Below are 27,587 nucleotides of genomic sequence, written 5' to 3' on the forward strand. Positions count from 1 at the left end.
TTGCCATTTAAGTACCATTTATCAAGTACTTGATGCTTCTTTATTAAGTAATCTAAGCATCCTACATTCATTATCTGACTCTGCATTGCATATGTGTTGTTTTTTTTTTTTGTGTGTGTGTGTTTGTCTCATCACTATAAGCATACAAATTCCCTGAGAACAGAGATCAAATTGAATTCTTAGCTGAACCATACTTAGTTGATGTCAGATAAATGCTTGATAAATGACTGAATTTTTGCAGAGCTTTGAACTAGTTGCTATGGGAAAGTACAGAAGAAGCAGGAGAGCTTACATTCTGGTTAAAGAACACATTACAGGGAAAAGAAACGTTTGCAAAATAGAAGTATTGTGGGGATACTAAATGGATGGTTGAACAAATTTAGATTTAACACAGTCATCCTGGATGAATCAGGTTTATACAGTAAAGGATTCAGTGTCAGGCAAACCTGGTTTTGAATTCCTGCTTTTCCAAGTGTGTGACTTTGAACTGTTATTGTTTTATCTGTAAACTGTATCTATAAAATGGGGTATTACAACCTCCTTCACAGAACTGTTGTAAGGATAAAATGAGAAAATACATACATGTGCATATTGCATTGCTCAATAAATGTTTAGAGAGTAAAAAACAAGGTAGATTTTTGAAGAAGGTATAAATATTGGGTTGTCTGAGGGGTTAGGCTTCAGCATTGACCAGCTTGTATTAGCACATAGGATCCCCTAGGAACTTGGAAATACTGGTAATAATTCTAAAACTGCTTAAGAGTATTATTTAATATGGACCCTCACATGAACCCTAACAATTTGCTTAACTTTTCAATAGCTGCAAAAGCAAAGGGAAGGAGGAGAGATAACTGCTATCTCCAAACATTACAGAAAGTATCTGCTTACACCTTTACTGCACATGAGTTTTCAAGAAGTACCTAATTTGACATCATTGTTTAATTGGAGTCTACCAAGCAACTTCCAGAGTACCAGCCAGCCTCTTGGGAAAGTGCTATCAGCTTTGCCAGAGTCAATTTGAGAATGTTAACTCTTTTAAAAAATTGATCACTTTTATCCATACATATGAGATTATTACTCTTAATAAACATGGATAGGTGATGAAAAGCAATGAGGCACGGAATTTACTGTGTAAACTTTTTCAAACCCTTTGTTGCATTAATGGGTCATCCACCAAAAAAAAAAAAAAAAAATGTCATTTTGGTAGCTGGGCGCTACTCTTGGTGGCCACATTGTGTCTGTCTTTAATTACATGGATGTTTTCAGATTGAAACAATTCATAAAAAGTTGAAGTTTTCTTTCTTTCTTCCTTCCTTCCTCTCTCTCTCTCTCTCTCTCTCTCTCTCTCTCTCTCTCTCTCTCTCTTTCTTGTGCTAAAACTCAAATTCGCGGCTATTTTAGTAATTAATCCAGTTCTTTTGCTCCTCAAACCCCTCTAAACTACATCTCCCGGCATGCTCTGAAGCTCATCTGACCTCATCTCAAATGGCCCTATAGGGCCACAAGGATGGTCAGTTTATTCCGCGCTTATTTGTGCCCTAAAGCATCAATCCTAATTGGCAGTTATCTGGGCTTCTATATCTGCCTCCTGCCAACCTTTTTGAACCGTGGTCACTAAATGAAGAGGTTCTGGCCTAGGAAGGCCCATGCATTCCTTCAATTGGATAGAGAGCCAAGATAGTGACTCTAGAGATCTTGAGAATAAGAGGGAATGTTGACTAGGGAGCACCGCGGCTGCGGAACAGAGGAGCTGGAACTGGAGCCTGGGCTGAGTCTGAAAAAAGCCGGATCCGGATGGTGGCCCCGGAACAGCTGGAAGTGGAAGATGGAGGAGCCCCGGGAACCTGCGGACAGTGGGCATTCCCTGCCCCCAGTTTACATCTATAGTCCCGAGTATGTCAGCATGTGTGATTCCCTGGCCAAAGTCCCCAAACGGGTAAGAGAACTTGGGATGAAAGTTCGTGGGTTTTTGCGGTGGTGGTGGAGGGGGTCGGAGGGGTTGGAGGGTTAGACCGGAGGGCATTAGGAAGCGAAGAAAATACCGGGCTGGGGGAAATCTTAAGCAATAATTTGGGCAGTTGTACGAGGCGATGGAGAAAGTGTTCCCTTACAGTTTCCGAGGATGCCCAATAGACACAGGTGGGGGCGGGAGGGCCGGAGGAGGGTCTGGCACTGATGGGTAGCGTCTCTACTGCAAGGGGTCCCTGAAGTCGTGGAGAAGCTGCAGGAAAAACGTGATCCATCACCTTAATAAGGCCCAGTAGCTTTCTCCTTAGCGATTTAGATACTTTGTATACCCTGTTCCGAAAGCCATTCACTCTCTTTTCTCCCGGACCCCTGTTCTCCCGCCTCCGCCCAGGTCTGCGCACCCAGCTGAATATATTGTCTGCAGTGCTTTGCAACTGTTAAGTAAAGCGAAAAGAGTGGGGCTAAAAGTTCGTTCATTTGTTCAGGATAATGAAGTCCACGCAATTTCTCTGAATTAAACATTAAGGGGCTATTTTCTGCTTTTTTTGTTTTTGCTGATGTCTTTAGGCCAGTATGGTACATTTTTTGATTGACACATATGCACTACATAAGCAAATGAGATAATAAGTTATCTTTCATGAACAAAGCCCTGAACCCACGTAGTCCTGGCCTTAAAATCCTGCTTCACAGTGAGGCTAATTAGGGAGAGAGTGGTGCTTCTTTTAAAGCTTTTTGTGATTCACAGAGTATGAAATTTGCCTGTAAAAGCTCATTAAGAATTTAGAAAACTTGGAAAAAGTGCATGAAGCACTTATGATCCATTTCAAACAGGACTTGACTGCTGAAAGGGAAAGTATCCTGGTGAACACACAATATACACACAATGTGTTGTAGAATGTTATACCTGAAACCTATATAATTTTTTAAAGTTTGCTCTGAAAGAAGTAGAGCTTTTTATTATAATTATTTTTATTGATTTCAGAGAGGAAGGAAGATGCAGAGAGAGAGAAATATAAATGAGAGAGAATCATTGATTGGCTGTCTCCTGCAACCCAGGCATGTGCCCTGACTGGGAATCGAACTGGGACCTCCTGATTCATAGCTTGATACTCAACCACTGATCAACACCAGTCAGGCAAAACCTATATAATTTTATTAACCAATGTCACCCCAGTAAATTCAATAAAAATAAATTAAAAATAAAGTCTCATAGTGATAGGTGCTTTGTGGAGATTTTGAGGTGAATACATTTGGGTACTAAAACATAGGTGTTCAGCTAGGAGGTGTTCTGTTTTTTTTTGTTTTTTTTTGTTTTTGTTTTACCACTGAGCAAGATCTGAGGGTGCGGGTTCAACTTAAGACTTTTAGGTGTACCATAACCACCACCAAACTTTAATGAGTGAGCCTGGAGACAAGTCAAAACCAAAGAAAACTCTTGTGACCAGACACAGAACTAAGTGCATTTTTTTTTTAAAGTGAATTCACTGTTTGTCATCTTAAGAATAAATAAGAATAAAACCCTGTCACTTATAAGATTATGTATGACATTTTCTGGCCAAATAAATGTCTGTTTACACCTGTTAGTGTGATATGCCTCATTTCTCTCCCAGACGAACTGTAACAGGCTTTCAGACTTTATCCTTTTTATTAACTAAATCATTTATTGAGCACCTTCTTTGGGAATGTTTTTCAGCCATTTTTTAAAACCCATATCTTGTATAATAAAAGGCTAATATGCAAATTGTCCCCTTGGGAGTTTCCACTGTTCACTATGATGTTTGCTGACCACCAGAGGGCAGTGCGGAACAAAGGAAGGCCCCAGCTGACAGCCAGGAGGTCCTGATTGGCCTTGATTGCCAGCCAGATCTAGGGACCCTACCTATGCATAAATTTCATGCACCAGGCCTCTAGTATTTGATAAACATAAAAGCTAATGCCTTCTATTAAAGTCATTTAACATATCAAAAACTGACTGTAAGACAAAGTAAAACTGTCACATTTCCTTGCTGGGTACATGGGGAGGCTTTCAGTAAGTATTTGTTAAGTAAGAGGAAGGTTGCTAGAAGAGGGAGCTATTAGGGCTGGGAAACATGGTCCAAGGAACTAAAAATTTTATTTTAATGGGCAAATTTGTCACCTCCAAGGATATAGACATGTTTTCTTGAAGAAGGAGCAAGAATCAAGTCCTCCAATCTTGGGTATGTATATTTAAATTTCGAGGTGGAACCTCCTTTCTTTTGGCCTGTTTAGTGCTTGTCCTAACATGAGAAGTCATAGTAATTCAGGAGAAACTTGTGGCCCTATTCCCAATCAATAAACATTAAAACACACACACACACACACACACACACACACACACACATACACACACAGTACTGCCTCCCTGTGGCCTAGGTCAGTGGTCGGCAAACTGTGGCTCTTTGGCTCCTTGAGTGTGGCTCTTCCACAAGATACCACTGCCTGGGCTAGTCTATTTTGAAGAAATGGCATTAGAGGAAGTTAAAGTTTAAAAAATTTTGGCTCTCTAAAGCAATTTCAATTGTTATACTGTTGATATTTGGCTCTGTTGACTAATCAGTTTGCCAACCACTGGCCTAGGTTATTGCTTTTCCAATTTAAATATGAATATGAATTACCTTGTTAAAATACAAATCTGATTTAGTGGGTTGGAGGTTAGGCTTAATTCTGCTTTTCTAACAAGCCCCCAGGTGATGCTGCTGTCAGTCACAGACCACCCTTTGAGTTGCCTGGGCAATAGCAGCAGTGGTGGATCAGGAATAGGAAATGAGGAATAAATAGGCAGCTAGAGGTTAGAGGTGGTAAGTCTTGTCATTAGCTTAGCATCCTGTATTCTCTCAGTCACTCCTGTTTGTCACTTCTTATGAGGAATTGGTTGGGAGCTTCTGGGTGAAGCCCAGCTCCAACTGTTTGCCCTTCCTCTCCTTCTCAGAGGCAGGTGTGAGGGACCAAACATAGGAACTTTTATGTTTTGGGTTGCCTTTTTTTAATCCTTTAATATTAACAATGATAATTATCCACAAAGCATTTTATGTATGTTATCATGTAAGTTCCATAAGATCTCCCCACTTTACAGATGAGGAAACTGAACTACAGAAGAATTCTTATCTGAGGTTATAGAGCTGTTAAGTATAGTTAGTAAAGGAATATGCCAATGAAAGTAAAAATATAGTTGAAGGATTACATGGCCAATTAGGAGCTGATTCAGATGAAATATCTCAGCCTGCTGGTTTGTCATGAAATTTGTAACTCTCAGAGTAATGTCCAATGTCTGATTATTTAACATATATATATGTTAAATATATATATATATATATTACTACTTATAAACTCAAGGGAAAAAAAATCTATCCTCTCACCCCCATTAATGGAGCCATTACATAGTTGTGAGGAAATAAGGACCATATACTATAGTAGTGGAGTGGAAGAAGAGAACATGTTTATTACTTCAGCCCCTGGAACAAAAAGCTAGTTATATTTTCTCATATCACTAGTTCCTGCTTCTAGCTTTTAGTATGCTCTGGATCTGACTTACTCACCTCTCCTTGCTTTCTGTTATTTTTAGAATAGTTAAACCCAAAGTGGCCTTCATAGGGGAGGTGGCCACCTTCTATACCGATGCCTATCTGCAGCATCTCCAGAAGGTCAGCCAAGAAGAAGAAGATCATCCAGACTCCATGGGTAATGTTATTACTAAGCAATGATGGGAGATATACAACCTCCATTTATATATCAGTACTACTTAATCTTTTATAACTTGCATGGTGGTCTTTAATACATTTTAATAAGAACTAATGTGTTAACCAAACTTAATCTCTCAGTTTAGCCACATACATCTCACCAGAGTTGAGCAGTACTGAATGATGGATCAAATGGAAGAAAATCTAGTTGCTTGGGTCTTGCTGTGTCTATGATGATTTAATTGTCCTGTTACCTTATCTTTTAACTTGAGTAGAGATTTATGTTGTGGCTAACTTTTCTACTTTATCTTTCATTAAACAGCTGCATTAAAATAAATTAGAAATGGCCAATAGCATAATCTAGAGCACATGTGTCAAACACAAGGCCCGTGGGCCAAATCCGTCCCTCCAGGCCTTGCAATGTGGCCCGCACCGCACTGTCATCACTGCACTCCGCTGCGTTTCCATCACAATGACAGTTTATGACTGTTCAGTAAACCATTCGGCCCGCGATTTAGGCTGGATTTTAGATTTTGGCCCCTTCTCTGATTGAGTTCGACACCCCTAATCTAGAGAAACAACAGTGTTTAGTAGAAGAACTGGACTGGGGGCAGGGCAAGAGACCTGTGTCCCAGGTCTGGCTCTTTGACATAGAGGAGACATATCTCTTATTAGACCTCAATATCTCCATCTATGGGATGTGACAAGTTAATCTTAAAGGTTTAGCTTAGAGAGCTTAACACTTTAAATAGTTCTTTTCCTGATATTGGAAATGGTTCTCTCTTGTTTGGAACTGATTTTTTGCATAGTAGCTTTTTGGTAGGGTACATTGTTGTTGTACTTCAACCTATTCCTTCTAAGAGGGTTCTGGACCTAAATCCAATGTGTGGAGGGAGGGGTTTACCTCCACACCACCAAGCAATGCTCAGTGTCAGAATTGAGTTGAATAGTCCTGCTATTCAACTCAATTCTGACACTATCTACCTAGAGATGGTATCAAATTCCCCAGGTAAAGGGCTTAGTCCCTCAAGACTGCTGCTCATTTCAGATGCCAATCACAAGCCCAGGCTGTTACCTGTACTTCTGACCACTCCTTGGGTTTGATTAATTTGGTAGAGCAGCTCACAGAACTCAGGTAATCCACTTACTCTCTAGATTACCTGTAATTATTCAGGTGACCCTTGAACAATGCAGGTTTGAACTGTGCAGGTCCACTTATACGTGGATGTTTTCAATAAATACTATAAAATGTTTTTTCTCTCTCTTATGATTTTCTTAACAACATTTTCTCTGGCTTACTTTATTGTGAGAATACAGTATACATATATATAGCATACAAAATATGTGTTAATTGATTGTTATTGGTAAGGCTTCAGAAGGTCAGCAGTAGTCTATTATTAAGTTTTTAGGGAATCAAAAGTTAATACATGAATTTTCAATTGTGCAGGATGGTTGGCTCCTCAACCCCTTTGTTGTTCAAGTGTCAACTGTAAATGGCTGTAACTCAGAAGTCAGATGGAAGAGATGCATAAGGCAAGAGATAGAGGGAAGAATACAGTTTCCATGCCCTCTCCAAGCATGCCACCCTACCCAAATCTCCACATGTTCATCAACCCAGAAGCTTTCTGAACCCTCTCCTATTGGGTTTTATGGAGACTTTATTACATAGGCATGATTGGTTAAGTCATTGGCCAGTTGGTGATTGAACTAAATCTCTAGTTCCTCTCCCCTCTCTGGAGGTCGAAGACTGAGACTGAAATTTCCAACCCTCTAATTACATGGTTGTCTCCACTGGCAATCAGACTCATCCTTAGGTGTGCAATACTGGTTGCCTCATTAGCATAACAGACACATTTATGGATTGCTCTCATCACTGGAGAAATTCTAGGAGTTTGAAGAGCTCTGTACCAGAAATGGGGACAAAGGTCAAATATTAGTATACTAGTATTTCTTATTATAAATCACAAGATCATACCTCCTCTTTCTCCAATTCATCTTTTAACAAGCTCTTTTGATGTTTCCCCAAAGGTTATGACTGTCCAGCTACAGAAGGGATATTTTGACAACGCAGCATCTGTGGGAGGGGCTACAATCACAGCTGCCCAATGCCTGATTAATGGAATGTGCAAAGTAGCAATTAACTGGTCTGGAGGGCGGCATCATACAAAGAAGTAAGAAAATGACCTTTCTGCTTTCTGCCACTTCCCTTGAGTCAGTTCCTCTATTATGTAAGCTCATATGCTTATTGTGTTGGCATTTATTGAGAGACGTGTGTGTGTGTGTGTGTGTGTGTGTGTGTGTGTGTGTCTATATATCTACATCTACATCTATATCTATATCTATATATCTATATTTATATCTATATCTATCTATATAGTGTAATATGCTAATTAGGCCAGATGTCCTTCCGGACATCCTTTCAGATGAAGCTGGGGCTGTGAGGGAAGCCCAGGTCCCAGTTGCCAGAGGGTAGCCAGTGCTGGAAGTTGGGGGAAGGAAAGCCTACTCTTGCACGAATTTCATGCATTGGACCTTAATAAATGTACACATATATATGTATATATGTATCTTAACACTTTACTAGACATTATGAAGAGATGCAAGTGATATAGATGACATAATATAGTGGAAAGCAAACTATAGAAAGTCAGGATGCTCAGCTTTTTCTGCAAATTTTGTTAACTGACTAGGACAGATAAACCACTCTAGGCCTCAGTTTCGACATCAGGAAAATGGGCAGGGCAAAGGATATAATTTCAAAATTCCTTTTCACCTTTCTGTAAATCCCCATCTTCAAGAGATTTATACTGTAGAAACATTAACAAAACTAGAATAATAATGGAGAAACATCAGTTTTGGTACCAATTGAATGCACATATGAGCTGAAGAAATTTAACATCAGGGAGAAATTAATCATGGAAATCTTAGAAAAGATGCATTGTAGAACTAGGTCTTGAAAGATTTTCAAGTAGGTGGGCAAATGATGAGAATAGATTTAAAACAAAAGCGTGAAGAATCAAGGAGTCTTATGCTGTCATCTCTAAGGAAAGTAACAGCTGAGAGGTGTCACTCTGAGGTGAAAAGGCTTGGGAAACAGCTATTCTTAGATGCTACTTGGAGTTAAAGGAAAAGCCCTTTTGGAGTTTCATGTTAGTCTTTCAAACAGCTACAATACATTCTGTATCTGACAAGGATTGCTGGGCCTTAGTCAGCATTCAGCATCTTGCTTGATATGTCTGTACTACTTAATACATGTTGAAGAAGAAAGATTTCTAAAACTCTGAATTAGTCAACATGCTAATGTGTCATCCACACACTGGTTGTTCATACCATCATCGGTCATGACCTTTATACTTTCCAGTGTCCTTGAGCCTGGAGAAAATAGCACTCTGTTTTTGTTTTTTCCAGAATAAAACCTTGAACACAATTTCAACATATGCAGGTTAAGATAATAACATGGGATTCTTTTAATCAAATTGACAGATTTCATAACCATGGAAGTCCTTGAGAAAGTTTACTCCTAAAATCTGCAAGGTGATGGAGGAAAGAGAACCAGTGTTTAGCAATATATATATAAGTTTTGTTTGACCTTAAAAACAAAGAGAAACAACCTGCCTTTTGTTAGTTTTTGCACTATTAACTCATTATACGGCCATAAGTGTCTGTAGATGCAAGAAGTGGACCTTCCCCACACGCCACACATGTCTATAAAAAAAAAATGTTGCCTGGCCAGTGTGGCTCAGTGTTTGAGCATCAGTCTATGAACCAGGAGGTCATGGTTCAATTCAGGTCAGGGCACATACCCAGGTTGTGGGCTTACTCCCCAGTGTGGGGCATGCAGGAGGCAGCAGATCAGTGATTCTCATCATTGATGTTTCTATCTCTCTCCCTCTTCCTTTCTCTCTGAAATCAATAAAAACATATTTTAAAAACATATTTTAAAAATCGATAAGTGACAGTCCTGACCAAATTTAAAATCATTTTTCATGAGAATTTTCAGCTGAAAATATTCAAGAATACCTGAATTGTGAGTAATATATTTTTATATTCATTGCAAATTGATTTTTTAAATTAAATATCATGACATGTGGGGATGGTTTCCATTTTGGATGAGTGGCAGTTAACTGGTTAAAAAAATTCAGCAATCCCAAAGAGTAAATAAAAGGCCTTATCTCCTTGAAGCTCCAGATAAAAGAGGAAACCACCACTTTCCCTGAACCAAGAACTTATATGCCTTCTTGTGTTTAGTGAATTGAGAAAAACAGTGTGGTTTTATGGAAAATGCCTGGTTGTATGAGTCAAATCCAGTTCGTGACACTTGTAGGAGCTTATGTATTTATTTATTTTTTTAATATATTTTGATTTTACACAGAGAGGAATTGAGAGGGACAGAGAGTTAGAAACGTCTATGAGAGAGAAACATCGACCAGCTGCCTCTTGCACACCCCCCACTGGGGATGTGCCCACAACCAAGGTACATGCCCTTGACCGGAATCGAACCCGGGACCTTTCAATCTGCAGGCCAACACTCTAGCCAAACCGGTCCCGGCTGTTTATTTTATTTTTTAAAGAATTTTAATGCTTCTAATCTATGACAATACCTTCTTAATGCTACATCAGAAGTTGATTCATCAATGCTGAATTCAGAAAACATAAGCAAGAGAGATCCAACATTTTATTGGGACTGCACTATTAAGCACAATAATAGGCATCATGATTCAAGAACAAACAAACAAAAAAAAAAACACCCAAAACACAAAAGTGGTATAGTGAGGAGCTTATGCCTTTAAATTCATTGCTTCAGGCCTGCTAGGGCTTGGGTTACTTTCCAGTGGAATATCCAGATACCTGATACTTCTTATCACTGTTTTGCTGCCAAAGGAAGAGCACTCTATCTTAAGCCAATCATGGCTGCTTCTGGGCTGTGTGTAGATATGGGCATACCCACACACCATTATTATAACTATTCCAGACAGTTTTCAGCTGATCCTACTTTGCAACAGACACACCTGTGGTAAAAAGAAAAATTAGAGAGTTTCTAGGGATTGCCCCAATTCAGAGGGTTCTTGACACCTTTAGAACCTCTCTACAGATGGACATTTAGTCTACAAATTTACATCTAGCCCAGCGTTTGTCTGTTATAACCACAATGTTTTTCCATTTCCAAATATATCTATACATTCATACATGCATTTTATTAATTCAACATGAGTTGATTAAGAACCTACTATATGTCAAGCATATGTTTATCAACACTAGTAAGCAGAGGCATATAAATTTAAAAATGATATATTTTTTCCCCTAACAATTTTGAAAAAAAGAAATCTTTACTTCAAAATATTCAGATACTGGAAGATTATAATGAAATTATCATGTTCTTTTTGAAAAGTTTGGAAATAAGGGTTAAAAGAGTGAGGAAAATGTTCATACCTCTTGATCCAGTAATATTGTATTATTCCTAGCAAACTATTCTAATGAAATAAACCAATTCTGCCCTCAAGAAATTAATATCACTGAGGTAAGACAGCAATAATTAGATCTGAAAGCTAAAAAAGAGTGATTTTCAAAGAAAATTCTGTAAAGGAAAATTAATGAGGGACTAATGATATTATATATTAAACATACAAAACTAGAATAATGAAATCACTGGTACCATGTCTCTTTGGGGAGTTTACATATGATATTCTAGTAAACTCCCCAAAGAGATGGTTATATATAGGAATTCAGACTGTTATAAAGCGTGTGTTGCTAGTGAAAGGGAGAAGAAAGGATTGTTCAGTAAATGAAGATGTGAAGCATTTATACTCTCATCTCCTGCAATAAACTAAAATAAGTGACAGCTGGAATGAAGAGTTAAAAATAAAAAAAGCAAATTAAAAAAAATAAAACTAGAGGATATTTATCAAGCCTCTGAGGGGAAATAGTTTTCTAAGCTTTAGAAATAATAGAAGAAACTCACAAAGGATAAGATCAATAAATTTGACTGTATAAAATTTTAAAACCAAAATAATTAAAAAGTTTTGTGGCCATTTTAAAAACAAAATCTAAACACATATTGAAAAAGCATAGTTGACATAAATATGATGAAATGTGATAGGTTTATATAAGGTACTCAGTATGATGTATAAGAAGAAATATGGGCAAATAATATGAATAGACAATTTACAGAAGAGTTTAAGTATGACTGGAAGACATGGGACAGTATTCATCACTACTAATCAAAGAAATGTAAATTAAAACAACCAGGAAAGCCTGTATTTAATAGAATTGAAAAAGATGGTACTCAGTTTGTTATTAATAGTGTGGTTTGGTTCAATCCTTAAGAAAGCAGTTTGAAAGTCAGCAGGTGTTAATAATCTTTCATGGAGTAAACCTACTCCTGAGAATGTTTCCTAATAAAATAGTTCAAAATATAGAATAAATTATATGTATGAAGGTGTTTATCAGTGTTATTTATTAAAAAAAAGAAATAACATGAGGGCCCAGCTGATAAGAATTAAAAGAATGTCCATGTGCCTTCTCAGGCAGCTCTCTAAATCTCACCCTTTTTTACTAATTAAAATAAAATTTAAAAATTAATAATAGGGCACTAAAAAAATAAATAACATGAATTGTTTAGCAATAAGAAAATGGTGAATCCTCTCTGTGGAATATTATACTGTTATTTTAAATGATAATTATGAAAATTACAGGGCATATCAGAAAAATACTTATGTGCTAATGAAAAAGCAAATTTTAAAATTCTATGCACACTGCAATGACAATTTTATAAAACACAAAACAAAATGGGGGAAAAAACAAGAGAATGATAGTGGTGGTTATGATAGGGTGGCAGAATTATTGATTTTTTAAAATGTGTTTCTCTAGTTTTCAAATGTTCTATAACACATGTGTCAAACACAAGGCCCGCGGGCCAAATCCGTCCCGCCAGGCCTTGCAATGTGGCCCGCACCGCGCTGTCATCACTGCACTCCGCTGCGTTTCCATCACAATGACAGTTTATGACTGTTCAGTAAACCATTCGGCCCGCGATTTAGGCTGGATTTTAGATTTTGGCCCCTTCTCTGATTGAGTTCGACACCCCTATTCTATAATGATGTTTTATTACCTTTACAGTTAAAATGTTATCAAAATAAAAATAGTAACAGCAAATGAAACAAATGGTTAAAAACTCTAACTATTCTAATTGACTTTTTAAAACATTAATATTCAGAGAAATGGGCAGAAGACATGAACAGACAATTCACAGAAGAGAAAATAAATAGTAAAAATACATGAAAAAATATTTAGTATCATTAGTAATTAGAAAAATTAAAATTTAAACATCATATAGATATGTATGTATTTTCCTCCTACAAAATTTGAGCCACAAGACAAAAAATCTCTAACTTATAATATCTATTACTCTTGGTAATCAATTCTAAGGAAATAAACCAATCCAAAATATGGAAAAGCTTATATATTTTAAGATGGTAAGTTCTCTCTTACTCAAAATAGCCCCAAAAAAGAGAGGAAAGAAGGAAGATCTAAATATTAACAACAGTGGCTGAAACCGGTTTGGCTCAGTGGTAAAGCGTTGGTCTGCGGACTGAAGGGTCCCAGGTTCGATTCCAGTCAAGGGCATGTACATTGGTTGCGGGCACATCCCCAGTAGGGGGTGTGCAAGAGGCAGCTGGTCGATGTTTCTCTCTCATTGACGTTTCTAGCTCTCTATCTCTCTCCCTTCCTCTCTGTAAAAAAATCAATAAAATATATTAAAAAAATAAAAAATAAATATTAACAACAGAGAAGTGGTTAGGTAGTATACTGAAACATATCCATTTGTTGGGCTATCCTATATAATTAAAGCCTAATATGCTAAGTGTCCAGTCATCCAGTCATCTGTTCAACCAATCAAAATGTAATATGCTAACAATATGTTAAGGCCGCTCAACTGCTTGCTATGACATGCACTGACCACCAGGGAGCAGACAGTCAACCAGTCGCTATGACATGCACTGACCACAGGAGACAGATACTCAACAGTAGGTTAGCTTGCTACTGGGGTCTGGCCAATTAGGAATGAATGAGTTGGGCTGGACACACCTTGGAGTCCTCCTGCAGTCCCTCCCTGACTGGCCAACCTCTTGTACTCCTCCCCGGCCCTGATAATGCACTGGTGGGCTACCTCAACCTGGCCTGCATCCTCTTGCAATCCGGGACCCTTCTGGGGATGATGGAGAGCCAGTTGTAGCCTGATCCCGCAGGCCAGGCTGAGGGTCCCTACTGGTGCACAAATTCATGCACTGGGCCTCTAGTCTATAACAATAAAAGCATAATATGTTATTTAGACTGGACAGCTGGATGTCCTTCCAGACAAAGCAGCCTTGGGGATGGGGGAGTTGGAGGCAGAGGCAGTTAGAGGTGATCAGGCAAGCAGGCAAGCAGTCAGGAGCAATCAGGCAGGCAGGGAGTGGTTAGGGGTGAACAGGCAGGCAGAGTGGTTAGGGGTAATGAGGCAAGCAGGCAGAGGCAGTTAGAGGCGATCAGGCAGGCAGGTGAGCAATTAGGGGCAATCAGGTAGGCAGGCGAGTGGTTAGGGGAAATGAGGCAGGCAGGTGAGTTGTTAGGGGCGATGAGACAGGCAGGCAAGTGGTTAGGGGTGATTAGGCAAGTAGTCAGAGTGGTTAGGGGCAGTGAGGCAAACAGGCAGGTGAGCGGTTAGGAGCTAGCGGTCCCGGATTGTGGGAAGGATATACAACTGCCATTTTAGGCCCAATCCTGCAGGGATCCCCTCAGGATCAGGCCTAAACTGGCAGTCAGACATTCCCTGGGGGGTCCTGGATTGCATTTGGTCTCTAGTTATATGTAACCATTAAAAACAGTGATTAGGGCAACTGCATAACAGGAAAAAATGCATATCATATAATTTTGATTTTATTTTTTTAATTTTTATTATTTTTAAAAAATATATATTTTATTGATTTTTTACAGAGAGGAAGGGAGAGAGATAGAGAGTTAGAAACATCGATGAGAGAGAGTCATCGATCAGCTGTCTCTTGCACACCCCCTACTGGGGATATGCCCGCAACCAAGGTACATGCCCTTAACCGTAATCAAACCCGGGACCCTTCAGTCCCCAAGCCGACGCTCTATCCATTGAGCCAAACCGGTTTCGGCTTGACTTTGTTTTTAAAAGGCAGGTAGTTACAACATCATATATTTACTTTTGTTAGAGTCATGTAAAAATATGTGCATATTGGAAAAAAATCTTAGAAGGAAAAATGAACCTGTGATCAATGCAGGGGTCAGGGGCACAGATCTCCTGTGCAATTCCAAATTTACATATAACTCCAGTGGGCCTTCCACATCCATGGGTTCCCAGCCATAGAGTTGAACCTTGAACTACAAGAGTTTGAACTGCTCTGGTCAACTGAAAACATTCATTTATAAATGGACCTGTGTAGTGCCAACCCATGTTTTTTGAGGGTCAACTGTACACAACAAAATGATACCAGTAACTGTAAGGAGGAGGGGGATGTGGTATACATATATATGTATATACTCTCAAACATACATATACAGGTACCTTTTTCCTATTTCCCCTACTTTTCCTAGATTTTCTCTAATGTGATTATATTTTTATCAATAAAACATTTTATAATGAAAATTGCTTGGAACAAGTTGGAAAGCAGCTACAATACAGACACAATGTGGGTGGTATGTGCTAGTTGTGTAAAAGGTAGTGAGTTGTACAGAAGAAGGAAAAGGAGTCTGCCTTCCCCTTGGTAAGGATGGATAATTCCAAACAGAGGGAATGATAAAAATCTGGTAGGAGGAAATTATGGGGCATTTAGAGAACTATAATACAAGTAACTAAATGAGGTCCAAGTATAAAAGCAAATAGAGTAGGACCAGATTCTAAGGGCTCTGTAAGCCATGCTGAGGAGTTGTTTTTTTTTCACTGAGGCTGGTGAGGATTTACTGAAGAATTTTAGAGTGGGTGTCAATGTGCTAATTGAATCATAAGGAGCTGAGACTAGAGACAGAGAAGGCTATTGTAATTATTAATTTAACAAACATTTTTTAAGCTCCTGCCATATGCCAGGTGATGTGAAACAAAGCGGTATGCAAGAGGCTATTATTTGAGGACAGTTGGTACCAGACCAAAGGCCACTTTGTAAATCCATTTAAAGGGGAAACTAAATTTTTCCAGTAAGTAGTGGAGGGGGTGGGGCTTAATATTTATGTTAACTTAAATAACTAAAAGCTATTAAAATGTTTATTTTCTCTCTTTTAATAAATTTGAACGTTAAGTACTTCTTACATCAGTGTATCAAGAATTGATTGTTCTTGTTTTGACCTCAGTTTTTCTAACAAATTGCATGATATTTCAAGATGGTACATTTCAGTTCCTGGGAGAGGAGCATGATCAGTTAGTGGGTTGATTTTGCCAAAATATTCAAGGGCTTCATCAGTTTTCCTGAGGGTTTCTTAATCATTTGGTATTCAAATCCCTCTTTTGAATCACCTTTAAAATTATCCTTATTTATTTTTCTCCTCTTTAATGGAAAGCTGGCTTACCAGAGCATTGTTATCAGTTTTGTATGCTAACTTTATATGATATTCAGCATCTTTTTATAAGATTTATAATTTTACTTTGTGATAGGTATGCATTGAATTACTCACTGATATATTTGAGAATGCATAAGAGATAAGATGGTGGAAAAGTTGATGGGGAAAGGTGCTAGAGATGAAAGGATATGTTGTTTGAATGGAGACTGATACAAGTAGCCAATTCATTAGCAAATACTTTTATGTTATAACAGCTTTGTATCCTTAGGAAGCCTCAAAATCTTAGTACTTCTGGGGCTAAGATAACCAGTTCTCAGTAAGGAAAACTTCCTGTATCAGCAAAGGCCTGATTTTTTCAAACTAAGGGTTGTAACTCATCAGTGGAAAAATATATCCATGTAGTGGGCTGCAACCAGCATTTTTTATGTCAAGGTAGATTTCATGAAATTTGTTCTAATGTGTGTGCATGTATTTGTGTGTGGGTCATGATACAAATGTCAAGCCAATGTAGAGTGTAATGACTGACTTTGAAGTAAGACGTGGGTGCAAAGCAAGGCTGCATCACTTACTGTTTGTGTCAGTAACCCTGGGATTATTTCAGGAACAGCATGTGTAGAGGCACTGAGATGTGAAAGCTGAGGAAACTTCTAAGTCTGTAATTAAAGCTGGAATCCATGGCTTCTATAGGCAAGTGGCTGGAGATAATTGAAGAGAGGTGTAACGTTTCCTTATATGCCAAGCTAAGTAGTTTGGAGTTGATCCTTCATGTCAGTGGTTCTTGACCTATTTTGGTCAAGGATGTTTCTGAAAAATCTGATGAAAGCTATATACATTATCCTTAGAAAAGTGTATATACACAAAATTTTCCTTATATTTTCAGAAAGTTTAGTGCTCTCCTAAAGCCCATGTATGAATCACTGAGTAAAAACCTTGGCTTTGGACAGTGAGTAATCACTGAAGGAATTTCTAGCCATGGAGAGATAACATGATCAGTTTTGCAATTAGGAATAGTTGGTAGATAAATTGTTGTGGGAGTGTGGGGGTATGTTATAAAAAAAGTTAGGTGAAGGCAGTGGTAATGAACACAAAAGAGGGAATAAATTCAAGAGTCAATAGCTGGATTAGATAGAAATTCTAACAAATTTAGTATAAATTATTAATTTAGTATAAATTCTAACAAATTTAGTATAAATTATATTTAGTACAAATTTAGTATAGATTATAATTTAGTATAAATTACCATCCCTAAGCAACCACTCATTTCCTTTTTCTTTTTTCCCCATATTTGCTTCTGACATTTAGGTTAGTTTGTATTATCAGTATAAATTGAATCATGCAAGATATATTCTGTTGTCTGGTACTTTGACTCATTATAATTATTTTGAGCCCTAGCCTTTTCAGTTCAGACAGTTCATTCTGTCTGTACATGTCAAGGACAGAGTGATCTAGATTTCTTGTGTACAGGACTGAGTAAATTGTGTTGTGTAACTGTTAACTAAGAAAAGCAGGGAATAAGAACTGATGTCCTTACAGAACATCTAATTAAAGAGATCTGTTAGAGATCTGGCAGTAGGGTTTATCCCAGGGCTTCTCTACCTTTAATATGCATATGAAATATCAGGGATCTTGTTAAAATGCAGATTCTGGCTCAGGAGGTCTGGAGTGGAACCTAAAAGTCTGCATTTCTAACAAATTTCCAGGTGATATTAAATGCTGCCAGTCTGTAGGCCATACTTAGACTAACAAGAGACTAGAACTCAGGAAAATTGACCAGTGAAAATACAGACTTGGGAGTCACCAGCATGATAGGTGGGAAGTAAAATGACGGAAACAGCCTTGGCCATTGTGGCTCAGTGCCTGCACAGCACCAAAGGATCTCAGGTTTGATTCCTGGTCAAGGGCACATACCTCAGTTGTAGATTCATCCCTGCTCGGCAACTAGTCAAAATCTCTCTTTCTCTCTCTCTCTCTCTCTCTCTCTCTCTCTCTCTCTCTCTCTCTCTCTCTCTCTCTCCTCTCTCTTCTCTCTCTTCTCTCTCTTCTCTCTCCTCTCTCTCTCCCTTCCTCCCTCTCTCTCCTCTCTCTCCCTCTCCCTCTCTCCTCCTATCCTTTTCTCTACCCTCCCTCCATTCTACTCTCTATAAAAATCAGTGGGGAAAAAATACACACACACACACACACACACCAAAAAAAAACCAAAAAAAAACAACTTAAGAAAAAGATCAAGTCACCTGAAAAGCATGTATAGAATAACACAGAAAAATAAAAACAAGTCTTGAGGCTTGTGCAATGCCAGTATTTACAGGACAGGTGGAAGAAGAAAGGCCTATGAAAGAGTCTTGAGAAGGAATAATCAGAGAGATAGGAAAAATCAGTATAGACATCACAGAAACCAAAGTGAAACTCAAGGCCAGTTTAGATAGCAGTGTCTGCCACTGCAGAACATGCATTCTCAACAGAGACAATATTGTCCCCCTAGGGAGCAAAAACTGATTTTTGCCAGGGATAGTGTAGACATGCCATGGTTTATGGTTCTCCAAAGGGCCATAGTATAGAAACAGATGTACAGCATATCTGTGATATTAAAATTCCATACAGGGCTCAATTGGGAAAAGGTGCTAAAAGCTCTTTGGATGGGGGAGCAGTAATGGAAAAAAAAAGTTTGAGAAACTGAGCTGTAGAGAAGTAAAGTGAGATTTATCAATCATGATATTATGATGAATAAGATTTCAAAGTATGAAGTATGCCAGTGAGAGGAAGATGAGAGGCATTTCAGAAGGCCATAGCCACCTTTGCAAAAGAAGAGTTTGCAAGTCTTGATGGATTTGGGGAACTACATGCAATCTTGTATTGCAGGAGGGTTAAGGTACAAAGTGGGCAATGGCAGAAGCTGAGGTGAAAAAGTAGAGAATGGGTCATGAAGGACTCTATGTATATAGGCATCATCCAATTGAAAAGTGCAGCTTCCTAGGTCTCAGAGGTCTTAATCAAGCAGGATTGGAATGGTGTGCCAGAACCCTCACTTTCAGACTTGAGCAGCGATTCTGATGCACACACTTTGAGAAACTGCAGTAGGAAATGGGGGTGCACAGAAAAATTATGTTAAGAAGTAAAATGGGAAGCCCTAGACAGTTTGGCTCAGTGGATAGAGCATTGGCCTGCAGACTGAAGGGTCCAGGGTTAGATTCCGGTCAAGGGCATATGTCCAGGTTGCAGGCTCCACCTCCAGTAGGGGGCATGCAGGAGGCAGCCAATCCATGATTCTCATCATTGATGTTTCTATCTTTCCCTCTCCCTTCCTCTCTGATATCAATAAAAATATATATTTAAAAAAAGAAATAAAACGGTCAGATTTGTATTTTAGGAAAATAACTGACTGCAGTATAGAGGATGGATTGAAGGAAGTGTAAACTGGAGATAGGGAAACTGAATAGGTTCAGCTGTCCTGCTGACAAGTGTTGAGGACCTGAACTTAGGGAAAGCAATGAGATGAGAGGAGAAAGTGCATCTAGAAAAGGGGGTCTGGCTGGTAGGTTAACAATTCACACTGTGCACTACCCAGCATTTGTAAACAAATAGATAATTGCATGAAAAAGTAGGCCTGGATTCAATGTCAGTCGTATCACCTCACTTCCAAGGCAGACCTGTCCTTCAACCATGGATGGCATGTCATATCACTTCCTACTCATACCAGTTCCATGCTGGCACCTGCAGTAGGTCCATCACTAGACAAAATAGACAGACCTTTACCATTGTGGCCTCGATCATTCTGTCTGTACGTGTCCAACCCATAAGGTACCAGGCCTTCCATGAGAAAACTGCCCAGCCAGCTAGCCAATTAGGAACAAGCTAAGACATGCTTTGTTCCTATGTCATCCCAATCCCTGGCCTCTGGGGAAGGGGTAGGGAACGTTTTTTTCTGCCAAGGGCCATTTGGATATTTATAACATCATGTGCAGGTCATGTAAAATTATCAACTTAAAAATGAGCTTGCTATATTTGGTCAAACATTTAATTAACTCACCCCCCTAATGCCTTGGCAGGGCCAGGTTAAGTGATTTTGCAGGTCTTATATGGCCCTCAGGATGGATGTTCCCCACTCCTGCTCTAGAGGATGAGATGTATTCTTATAGAACTGAGGAAGACAGTATATCATAGTGGTTCATTGTCACACTGGGAATCTCAGCTTCATCAATTACTAGCTATAAAAATCTTTCTGTGCCTCAGTGTCCTCATTTGCAAAAATTGGAGATGATAATAGTACATACCTTATAGAGTTATAGGATTAAATCTGATAATTGCATTAAAGTGCTTAGCAAAGAGCTTAGCATACAGTAAGTGTTAGATAAAAGTCATTTATTATGACCAGACTGTGTTCAAGGGTTTAGTGTCTCAGACAAGTCCATGATTCAGATTCCACAGTCTGTCCAGCTGAAGTTAGTCCTAGTTCTGTTTGTTACCCATTGCATTTACCTTACACTTCTGCCTTGCCAATAAGCTGCTCCTAGCTAGAAATAGACTAGTCACTATTGTCCTCAAGACATATCTTTTGCTTTGTCTGAGTTTTACTGTCAACATTCCCTAGACCCCTTCCCCCTTCTAAACATCACATAGAATTCCCTGTTTGACCCACCCCTCACACTGCTAGGTTCAACCCATACTTGTAAGGCAAATGAAATGCTCCTTACCAAGAGACAGAAGGATCACCCCTAACACCAAGGAATCTCACTACCAAAGGAACAAATGCTCTCTGACCCTAAAATCAAGGCCTTCTAATAAAATAACAACTTTGGACAACAGCTTGCAGCAGGTTTCATCACATTCATCATCTCGTCTACATTGGCCTTGAGACTTCCTGAAAATAAAAAGCAGGGAGTCCTTGTCAAGATTACTCCATCCTCAATGTAAATACTATTCAAAATCCTTTCTGTTAACCTGGAACCTCCTAACTCAATTCCATAAGCCTCTGACCTTCATTGAGCTATCTATTCTATACCATAGTGGTATAGAATAGATATAACCTCACCTATTATAGATCAAGAAAAGTAAAGAGTGGAAAATTTCTGTGTGGTGCTCCTACCTTCCAGTAAATGGGATCATGCACCGCTTCCTACAATAGTTATTTGCCTGGGCAATATTTTTGATGAATTCACTTAATTTTATTTCACAGAGGCTTTGAGCTGCATGGTAATGGAATAAGGACAGTAGCACTATCTCCAGGCCAAGCCCCAAAATGTTAAAGTTCTGATTATAAGCTATAAGCCTTTATGAAATGAAGTTCCCTGAGATGACTGAAGATGTTAACAACCCCTTGATACCATCAGCAATTTATCTATTACCTCTGCATCTTCGCTACCACAATATCCTTTCTTCTTAAGAGTAAGGAATTTGGTTCTCGGACACAAAAATGACCTTCCAGTAGCTGAAGGCTGTCCACCTCAGCCCGGTCCTGTACCATTGAGTAATGCCTTCAACATCCTAGTAGAAAGGGATATGGAGGACCTGGGTGCTTTGATCCCTGCCCCTGTACCTACATTTCCAGAAAATCAGTCCTTACCAAGGTCAATTACCCCAAATAGAAATAAAAGCTCTTAGTGATCAAGGCTACTTTCAAAATAAGGAGACACTTCCTTTAAGAGAGGCAGCTTGTAACCATAAGCTCAAACCAGAGCAGCCAGCACAGACTTCTAAACTCAGGTCATACCAGGTGAAGTAGACCCTTCCCAAAGCACCTATCCTGTTGCAGAATTCAGAATATCAAGGGGCAGTATAAATGGGCTCCAGCCTGAGAATGACAGCCATTTATCCCAGTCATGGCACACAAAGCAGGCATATGCATTATAGAACATATAGATCCATGTCCATGCTGGTGTAGCCCAAAGGTTTATGATGTTCAAAGTACCCTATTGTATTAGGATCAGTGGTTGCCTGTACCCATGGGCACCATTCCAATAGGCAAGTATAGCAGTACATTTTAAGAACTCTTGGTCCCAGGGTTCTTCTAGTTGTTCCATATCTGATGTAACCTCTATGATTCCTACAATTGAGGCAAAGTCAGACCCATGATACATTGTCCCATGATAACCAGGTCCTGGGGGAGTAACACTACTCCTATATTTCCAACACATAATTGATCTTCTGCCTCAGCCTCCTCAGAATTCATTTCTAGCTCACTATACCCTTCCATCCAGACCTCTTCCCTTCATAGCATTGTTTCCAGCCCACTATTGCCTTGGCTAGTGGCTAGAATCATTGGCATCTTAGAGTCTGGTCAATACCTTAGCCCCACAAGTGTGGACTACCCAGGGGCACATTCAATTAGCATTCACCATACAATATGGCATGGGGGTTAAGAGCAAGGAATCTGAAGCCACACTGCCTGGATTTTAATCCCAGCACTGCCACTTTCTATGTGACTTTGAATACCTTAAGTTCTCAATTACTTTATTTTCTCACCTATAAAGCAGACATCGTAATAGTACCTACCTCATAAAGAAATTGCATTATATGAAAGTGTAGGGAGCAGTTATAGGGATAAGCATCAGATTGACCTGCTGGCAAAGTCAAAAACAAGTCCCAGCTTGGAGGGCACAGCCCTCTAAAACATAATTAAGCTTGATCTTGTGACTGCTCCCTAGATCTTTCTTGGGCAACTAATGGGTTGTGAGAGGTGCAACAAGTGCTGCCAAAACAAGTAAAACTTACAAGAACATTGTAAATTACCTTGTTTACCCCTGACTATAAATAAAGCATCAGCTTTGCAGTCTGGATCTGTTCTATGGCCTCAGCCACGCACAGAAGACCCACCTAGACCCAGCTTATTATCTTTGTCTGTCTTTTTCTTCACCCTTCACCGGCCCTCCCTCAGGCTCGCAGAACCCTTGGCTGTGCTGGCGTGGCTCAAGTGGTGCCCAAGAAGGTGCTGAGTTCAGCCCAAGTGGCACTCAATGCGGACCTGAGTGTGAGGGAACTCAGTTGTCAGGTGAAAGGAGGCCTCAATGCGTGCGCATGCAGTAAGTAAGAAAGGGGTGTAGTACTGACTAGGTGTAAAACATGGGAAATTTAGGATTGCCGGGAAAGAATGTATTCATATCCATGCTTAAGGCTGTGTTCCAAGCAAGGGGCTGTTCTGTGAGTATGAACAGCTTTTCAATTTTTTGGATTTTGTGAGTAAAACCTGCCCATGGTTTTCTGAGGAAGAAAAGGTAAATATAGAGGCATGGGAGAAGGTAGGAAAACAACTTTGTGATCATTATATAGCTGAAGGGCCAGAGGAAAATGCCTGCCTTTACTTTCAGTCTGTGGTCCCTGATTCGGGACTGCCTAGAGCCCACTCCGGAAGGGGATTGGAGGAATGTGGCAGGGAAATGCAAATCTTGGCCAAATTGGGTGATTAGTTATTACGTACTTCGGGAAGCAAAAAAGAAAGAAAAAAATTTAAGATCTGTCTTTATCTTTTAAGCATGAAAAGAAATTCAGCCAGATCTATTGCTGAAACTTCCCCCAAAGTAAGCACGATGTGGGGGAAGGGAAACATGTAGCGATCCAATATGGAAGCCCACTCTCTCAGTATGCTAATTTAAAGTTTCCTTTTTCGCCATGAAAAAGTCTTAAAAGTTTGGAAATGTGTCTGGAATTTCTGTGCTCATGGAGAGAGAGCCTAGCTGTAAGATAGAATGTGTGCATGGTCTGATTTTGGACATTTGTATTGCCTTAAGCTGGAATATCTCTGCAAAAGCTATAGAAAATGAAAAACCCAGAACTGTGTTTTGGGCTTTTTTTTTCCTAAGAAAAACTGCGAAAAAGTCTTCTCAAAAGGAACTCAAGCTAATTCCAGCAACAGAATTCTCATTTATACTAATGAACCTTGTTAAAAAGTTAACTTTTAAGGTCTTCAAGAAAACCAGTAAATTTTCTGTTATAGAATTTATCCAAAGTAAATGCCTTAAAATAATTGGAATTGGATTTTAATCTCAAAAATTGTTGAAATATAGATAAATAATTTATTAATTACAAAGATCTAAATAGCCCAGGTAACTGGCTACGCCCTTTGTTAACGGAGGAAGGGGTAGATGCCATTCCCCCAGTAGACAAGTAATCTAGTTTCCTGCCAGGAACCATCTTTGAAAAATGTGGTAGTTTACATTGGAATAAACCAAACCTGGTTTTCCAGAGCTACTAGCAAATAAAAAGTAAAGTTTAAATTTGCCTCATAAAAAAACTAGAGGACAGAATTGAAGCTACTATTTGATTATGTCTTGTATTTTTTTTTTAGAAATGTAAAGTGTTATTAATCTAAGAACTGCTAAATATATTTGACTTGCTAGCTTTAAAAGTTCAAAGTGCAAATTAAATTGGGATAAATTATATAGTTGTGGTAATTAAATGCCTAAAGTATAAAAACTTATTTTGAGAAAATAAAATGTGTTTTCTCTAATAATTAGGAATTGAAGATAAATTGCTTGCTAATTAAAAAAGAGGATTAATTCTGTGATCTCAACCAAAATTTTTCTATGCAAAAACTAATTTAAAATCTAATGGATATCTTAAGATAATTATAAAAGATATTATAATATTTAAGTCATATGTAGATATTTGTTTGATGGTTTTTTTCCATGTTAAAATTTCAAGGCTTTAAGAGAGATAATTTTTGTAAAGCTCCAAGGGCCCAGAGTAATACAAGAAATTTATTCTCTCTTCTTAAAGGAAATCTTTTTAAACTTAACAGATCTAATATACTTGACATTGCATGTAAAGTCTTATCAAATAAAAATTAATAAATATATTTTAAATGTTATGAAGGTTTTGGCCTCTAAGAAGGGCAAAATAAAGTAACTAAATAACTCTTATAATCCAACAGCAGAATTTAAAATGACAAAAAGCCTGTAGCCGCCTGCATTCTTAATTAAGCTAGAGGCAGGGCAACATTTGACAATGGACCCGCATACACTAGTTCTACTTTTCAACATTTTTGTCAGCAATATCAAATTTGTCATAAAACTGGTATCCCTTACAACCCTCAAGGTCAGGCAATAGTGGAAAGAGCAAATCATACTCTTAAAATGCAATTACTAGAAAGGAAAGATAGATGTTATGTGTCACCTCAAAACAAACTCAGTCATGTTCTACATGCTTTAAATTTTTTTGAATTGTGATGCAGAGGGTTGTACAACAGCTGAAAAGCATCAGGCCTCCTGTACAATAGCCTCTGCAGGGTTAGCCCGATGGAAGGATGCACAAACTGGACAATGGTTTGGACCAGATCCAGTAAGGATGTGGGGAAGAGGTTGTGTTTGTATCTTTCCAGAAGGAGCAGCACAGCCAATTTGGGTGCCAGAGAGTTACATGTGTCACCACCATGGACCCAGAAAAGCTCCTTCTCCCATCGTTCAAAAGACTGAGAGTTGCCCCGATGACAGCAAAGTGGAAAAGGAAGATGATGAAGGCTATACAAAAGACTGAGGTGCCAACATGGGGTCAGCTGAAGAAGTTAACAAATGAGGCCCAGCAGATGGCAGAAAAGCAAGAAGTGGAAGCTACTCCCTCAACCATGTTTCTGGCCATGCTAGCATTGGTTAGCTGCCAGTCTTCTGCAAAGTCTTCTGCAGCCAAGTCCAAGGACTCTTGAGTAAATCAGCAAAAGAAACTTTCATTTAGAAGGAAAATGTTACTGTAGTTTGGTGTCTCTATTGTAGTGTTGCATTGGCATTGTTTTATTAAGAACCACGTCTGGGTTTTGTATTTGCATTGTTTTGTTTTTGGGTTTTGCATTGGCATTATTTTGTTAGTGTTTTAATAGTCAGAACTTTGTTCTTGATGTTTAAGTTTTACTTCCATTATTAGTAGCTTAAAATTAAAAGAAGGGCAAGATGTAAGGGGTGGTTATAGGGTTAAGCCTCAGACTGACCAGCTGGCAAAGTCGAAAACAAGTCCCAGCTTGGAGGGCACAGCCCTCTAAGCATAATTAAGCTTGATCTTGTGACTGCTCCCTAGACCTCTTCTGGGCAGCTAATCTCAAGTGCTGCCAAAACAAGTAAAACTTACAAGAACATTGTAAATTACCTTGTTTACCCCTGACTATAAATAAAGCATCAGCTTTGCAGTCTACCGATAGATCTATTTTGTGGCCTCAGCCAGGCACAGAAGACCCACCTAGACCCAGCTTATTCTACATGTCTGTTTTTTTTTCTTCATCTTCACCAGCCCTCCCTCAGGCTCACCAAACCCTTGGCTGTGCTGGTAAGGCTCATGGAAGTACATAGAATAATGCCTGACATGTACTAAGCACCAACAAGTGTTTGATGTATGAATGGTATTTGAACTACACTAATCGAATCATTCAGGTGGGAGACACTTGTTAGATTTCCTTTTGGCACAGCCCCATGTGCCCATGCCAAAAATTGTACTCACATAGAAATATTTGAAGTGAAATTTAGTCATCCACCCATAAAACTCCTATATTAACAGTTTCTCGAACTTTGTGCCCTTCCTACTCCATGATTATTCACCTCCTGGTGCACTTGTGTACCCTGCAATTAGCCCAGTAACCTAAGGGTGAGAAACAAGTTTCATCATGAAAAAGGTGCTAGCTTTCCAGAAACATGATAGACGCACTGCCTGATTCCCTAGAACAGTGATCGGCAAACCCATTAGTCAACAAAGCCAAGTATCAACAGTACAACAATTGAAATTTCTTTCGAGAGCTGAAAACCGGCTTCTGCACCTGGGCCACGAAGTTTCAATCACAGTGTATGTGCGCACCTGCATGTGGTATTTTGTGGAAGAGCCACACAAAAGGGGCCAAAGAGCTGCATGTGGCTCATGAACTGCAGTTTGCCTTCAAAGGTTTTTGATCAGGAAATAGTGTGCGGGACCACCCAAGGGGACCTTGATCTCATAATCTGCTTTCCCGGATCAACCTCAGAATTCTCTCTTAGAAGCAATTCTGGTGTTTGTTTACAGGCACAGGTACCAAAGTTGGGAGTAAATAACACTATTTTTTATGCCCTGCCCCTTGCTTCCACTTCCACCTCTACCTCCTGAACCTAGATCAGCTGGACCACTCTACTCAATCTTACTAATAAAGGGAAAAATGCATCTGTTTTGCTCAGAGATAAAGGAAGAGATTTTGAAGGTATGAATAAAGGTAGTGATAGTGGGTGTGAAAGGGAAAGAACACTTGAGAATGGTTTTAAAGGCATTATTAACAGATCAATTGGCTGTTAGAGGTAAGAAGGGAAATATAAAAAATACCCAGTTTCTTGCATAAATAGGTGGCAAATACTAAGATTGGAAATGGCATACCAAAAAATGTAGAAATATTAAGGGATTTGTCTCATAAAAACAGTGGGTAAATAGAAGATTGTA

The 27,587-nt window shown here is 38.9% G+C and overlaps 1 protein-coding gene across 3 annotated transcripts in view; it reads left to right on the plus strand.

The window, feature by feature from the left end:
* Window positions 1–1,450: 1,450 nt before the first annotated feature.
* HDAC8 (histone deacetylase 8) overlaps window positions 1,451–27,587 on the plus strand; it is a 79,154-nt gene continuing 53,017 nt past the window's right edge. Inside the window, exons 1-5 of one of the 3 annotated variants that reach the window (XR_006741794.1) lie at window positions 1,451–1,936; window positions 5,552–5,667; window positions 7,695–7,837; window positions 23,089–23,233; window positions 25,528–26,074. Coding sequence is in view for 2 of the 3 variants with exons in the window: in XM_036440121.2 (XP_036296014.2) it covers window positions 1,712–1,936; window positions 2,536–2,592 (282 nt within the window). In the remaining variant the exon portion in view is untranslated. Of the gene's footprint in view, window positions 1,937–2,535; window positions 2,676–5,551; window positions 5,668–7,694; window positions 7,838–23,088; window positions 23,234–25,527; window positions 26,075–27,587 lie in introns of those variants that run through there. The other 2 variants (XM_045582389.1, XM_036440121.2) reach the window with 2 other exon arrangements.

The sequence above is a fragment of the Pipistrellus kuhlii genome, unplaced genomic scaffold (genome assembly GCF_014108245.1).
Source record: "Pipistrellus kuhlii isolate mPipKuh1 unplaced genomic scaffold, mPipKuh1.p scaffold_m20_p_16, whole genome shotgun sequence".
Classification (NCBI taxonomy): domain Eukaryota; kingdom Metazoa; phylum Chordata; class Mammalia; order Chiroptera; family Vespertilionidae; genus Pipistrellus; species Pipistrellus kuhlii.